We start from the raw sequence: 3,640 nt of genomic DNA, 5'->3' as shown, positions 1-3,640 counted from the left end.
AATATATCAACTATATTGACGTATTTATGATTCCTATATTTATGCAATAAAGTAAATACACATACAATTTTCTAAATTCTAAGAAATTTATATCAAACTATATAAGAGAAATTAAATTGCTTTTTACTTTTTATGCTTACAAATGTTCCTACCCAATATATTTTTTTAACAAAGTCATTAAGATTATATTAGAAATATATCAATAGCGATTTGTCATAATTTTAATGGATAAAAATAATTGTAAGAATAAAAAGTAGGAGGTAATTTAATTTCTCACTATATAACTATACTTCTCTTAAGTTTTAAGTTAAAATTAAACATCTAAATACTACATCACAATACAATAATATGCATCAATAAACGAAAATTGAAAATTTCAACAAATTTCTAAAAAACCAAACTGGAATTTTCATTCATAGTCTTCTAGTCTTGTCCACCTTTGTAAAGGAACTATACATTCTTTCCTCCTACAAACGTGGACATGACTAGCATTTGTAGTTCACGGAGTACATAAGATAATGTTATTACTGTTCTAATTACTACCAGGTATTACTTTACAATTCTTTTCAACTAATTATAGTAATCTAAAAAAAGAAAAAAAAAAAATCTCGCAAAAACATGAAAAAAATGTTCAAATAAACCTTGAACTAAAGACCACCCAAAGCCCTCAAAAACACCTAAAAAGTGCGACAAAAAGGCTAAAAGAAGTCATCACTTTCTTCTAAAGATATATTCATAAGGTCACCTTGGGTAGAAGCCTCATCAAAAAGCCATTTCTCTAACAAACTAAGAGGGGGCATTTGATTTTCCATGCTTGGTTTACTTTCATCTTGGAACCTACTTGTTTCAGGGGAAACCGATTGAGAAATATCAGAATTGCTGTAATTCGAGTAGTAGTTGTTTATTTGATTGTTGTGGATCATGTTGTTGCTGTTGCTAAATTGCACGGAGTTGTCATATCCTTCACTTGGAGGACTTGTTAACTGCTGGTAGATCACGGAACTCTGGGTCTGCTTTGTCTCGATGCTTTCAGAGTTTGTCTGTGGAGATTTCTTGGAACATTTCATCCAGTCTGGAAGCAATCGTGCAATGTTCTCAGCACTAGAAGCATAAGTAGCTGTGGATTGATTCGATGAGGGTATCACCGATTCAGATTTCCCTGAAGTAGTGGCTGAAGATGATACAGGTAGATTAATGGTTTTGTTGTCAATAGATAGAGCATCACAAAGGGCTTGTTTCGCCATGTGTATATCAGTTTGGAGCCTTCTTTCCCATTGACCTTTGTACATGGTGGTTTCATATGATGATGATGACGATGAGTGACACCCATGATGAGGATGGTGGGTTTCTTGATCAGTGTCTTCATGGAGCTTGTCGAGCTTCTTCTTTAGATGGGTATTCCAGTAATTCTTGATATCGTTGTCGGTTCTTTGTGGAAGATAAGAAGCTATTGCTGCCCATCTGCGATAAAAGATAAATAAAATAATATAAAAATCCATCATTTATGACGTAAACAAGAAACTTCAGATTCTTGAGAGAAAAATCTACCTATTGCCAAGAAGGGCTTGAAGATGGATAATCATCTTCTCCTCTTGCTCGGTGAAGTTGCCACGTTTGATTCCAGGCCGAAGATAATTGGTCCAACGCAGTCTACAACTCTTGCTGCATCTTAGCAAACCTAAATTCACAAGAACATCGATCCATTTAACAAAAAGTCGATGATAATTAAATATCACAGAAAAAGTTAAAATTCAGTGATGAAGGTTGCAGGATACAATAAATACCCTAATTTAATGATCCAACCAACCCTCCTTCAAATAAAAGAATTACAAAAACCCGAGATCTAAGAGCATAAACTAAGTAAATGGAAAGATTTTTAGATGAACATAGTAGAAATTAAGTGTACCAGTATTAGTAGGAACAGATCTCCAATTGCCCGGACCATTTTGTTGAATATAAGAGACTAGGGTTATATCTTCTTCTGGGGTCCATGGACCTTTCTTCACGCCTATCTTATCGCAGCAAGGTGGTCTTCCCATCGAACCAGCAACTATATGATGATCCAGGATCAATCTTTTATTTTTTTTTCAATATTCTCACCGACTGTGTGTGTGTGTGTTGGAAGTGTTTTTCTGACTCAAAGTGATGTATATGACTTTAGTTTCTTGTCATTCAACAAAAGAGAAAAATGGCAAGACAAGAGTCTTTGGGTAGCATCCCTCACGGCTTCTACACTATATATAGATATCAAGAAAGAGATAAGAGAGAGAGAGAGAGAGAGAGAGAGAGAGAGAGAGAGAGATGATCAGGAAGAGGTGGTGACGACTCTACACGCTGACCAAAGAAGTGAGTTGAAAAAAAGCAAAAAAATGGCTTCTCTCTCATGAAAGACTCAGCAAGGAGTCAAAAGAAGCCAGCACGAAGCATTTACTTCTGTTTGCAAAAAGTCAGCTGTATGCTTCATGCAGATGGAGATATAGATAGACCAAATCAAAAGATAAACCACTGTAAAGAATGTTAACAAACAAAAATGTTGATCAATAACACACACAATTTATGCGATTAATCGGTTCCCAGTCAGCATTTTTACCAAAAAAAGGCTAATATATAAAAAGCACAAAGGGAAGAAACTTGGAAAGTAAAAACCACCCCCAATTTTCAGTTTTATACAAGCATAATAGGATTTAAAAATATAATCCCATCAACGCATGGGAGAAAATTTAAATTTTGTTAATAAAAAAATCAAATAATAATAATAATAATAATAATAATAATAATAATAATAGAACTAAGGGTTCAAAAGATTATTGTTTTGGAATTTTGATACATTGCTACCATTTTATAAGTTCCAAACTCAGGACACTAATCATTTCATCCAATTATTTGGAGACAGATGACAATTTTTTGAACAATGAATCATTATTAAGAAAGAATTTTGTATAAACTCTTATTAAACATCATCAAAATGTTATATTTGTCAAATTTAAGTTCTAAACATTGTATTTACTCTTCGTAAACTTTCAGAATATCATATATATCATTTTTAAACATCAAAATATCATAAATATCATGTTTATATATATATATATATATATATATATATATATATATATATATATATATATATATATATATATATATATATATATATATATATATTATTCTGAAACATCAAAATCGATGGTAATATATAAAGTATTTGTTAGCCTATATATTATTAGTCCACTTATTTACGTGCTCTTTAGTCTTTAGCGCATTAGGGTTTGTCTAGCTAGTATTAATATCCGCTTTATTCTTTGTAGTATTTATGCATTTCATTGAGAACCTTTGTAATTTCTCGTTATTATTATCATATAACAATGTTATCATGGTATCAAAGCGAATGTTTGATACGTTGTTAGAAGCCTTTGTAGCAGTCATCTGTGGCGCAGATCGTTGTTGGTTCAGGGCGGAGCCTCGATCGAAATTTTCTAGGGTTACTGTAGCAGATGGTGTTCGTTGTTGGTTGTTGTTGATATTCGTTGTTGATGTGATTTTTGTTGGTGAATTTCGTTTGTTGTTGTTTATTCGTTGTTATTATTCGATTTCTTGTTGCCCGATAGATTGCTTCCGCTGGTTTGTTACTCCTCTCATTCTCACA

The 3,640-nt window shown here is 32.5% G+C and overlaps 1 protein-coding gene across 1 annotated transcript; it reads right to left on the bottom strand.

Annotated features, from left to right (window-relative positions):
* Window positions 1-336: 336 nt before the first annotated feature.
* On the bottom strand, window positions 337-2,335 carry LOC111888484 (myb-related protein 306). Its single transcript, XM_023884653.3, has 3 exons — window positions 1,907-2,335; window positions 1,549-1,678; window positions 337-1,461 (listed from the first exon to the last, which is right to left on the bottom strand). The coding sequence occupies exons 1-3, from the start codon at window positions 2,037-2,039 to the stop codon at window positions 699-701; spliced, it is 1,026 nt and encodes a 341-aa protein (XP_023740421.1). The 5' UTR covers window positions 2,040-2,335; the 3' UTR covers window positions 337-698.
* Between the last annotated feature and the right edge of the window lie 1,305 nt (window positions 2,336-3,640).

Source organism: Lactuca sativa, chromosome 4 (assembly GCF_002870075.4).
Source record: "Lactuca sativa cultivar Salinas chromosome 4, Lsat_Salinas_v11, whole genome shotgun sequence".
Lineage (NCBI taxonomy): Eukaryota > Viridiplantae > Streptophyta > Magnoliopsida > Asterales > Asteraceae > Lactuca > Lactuca sativa.
The sequence above is the reverse complement of the archived record's forward strand: the minus strand, read 5'-3'. Positions and strand labels throughout refer to the sequence as shown.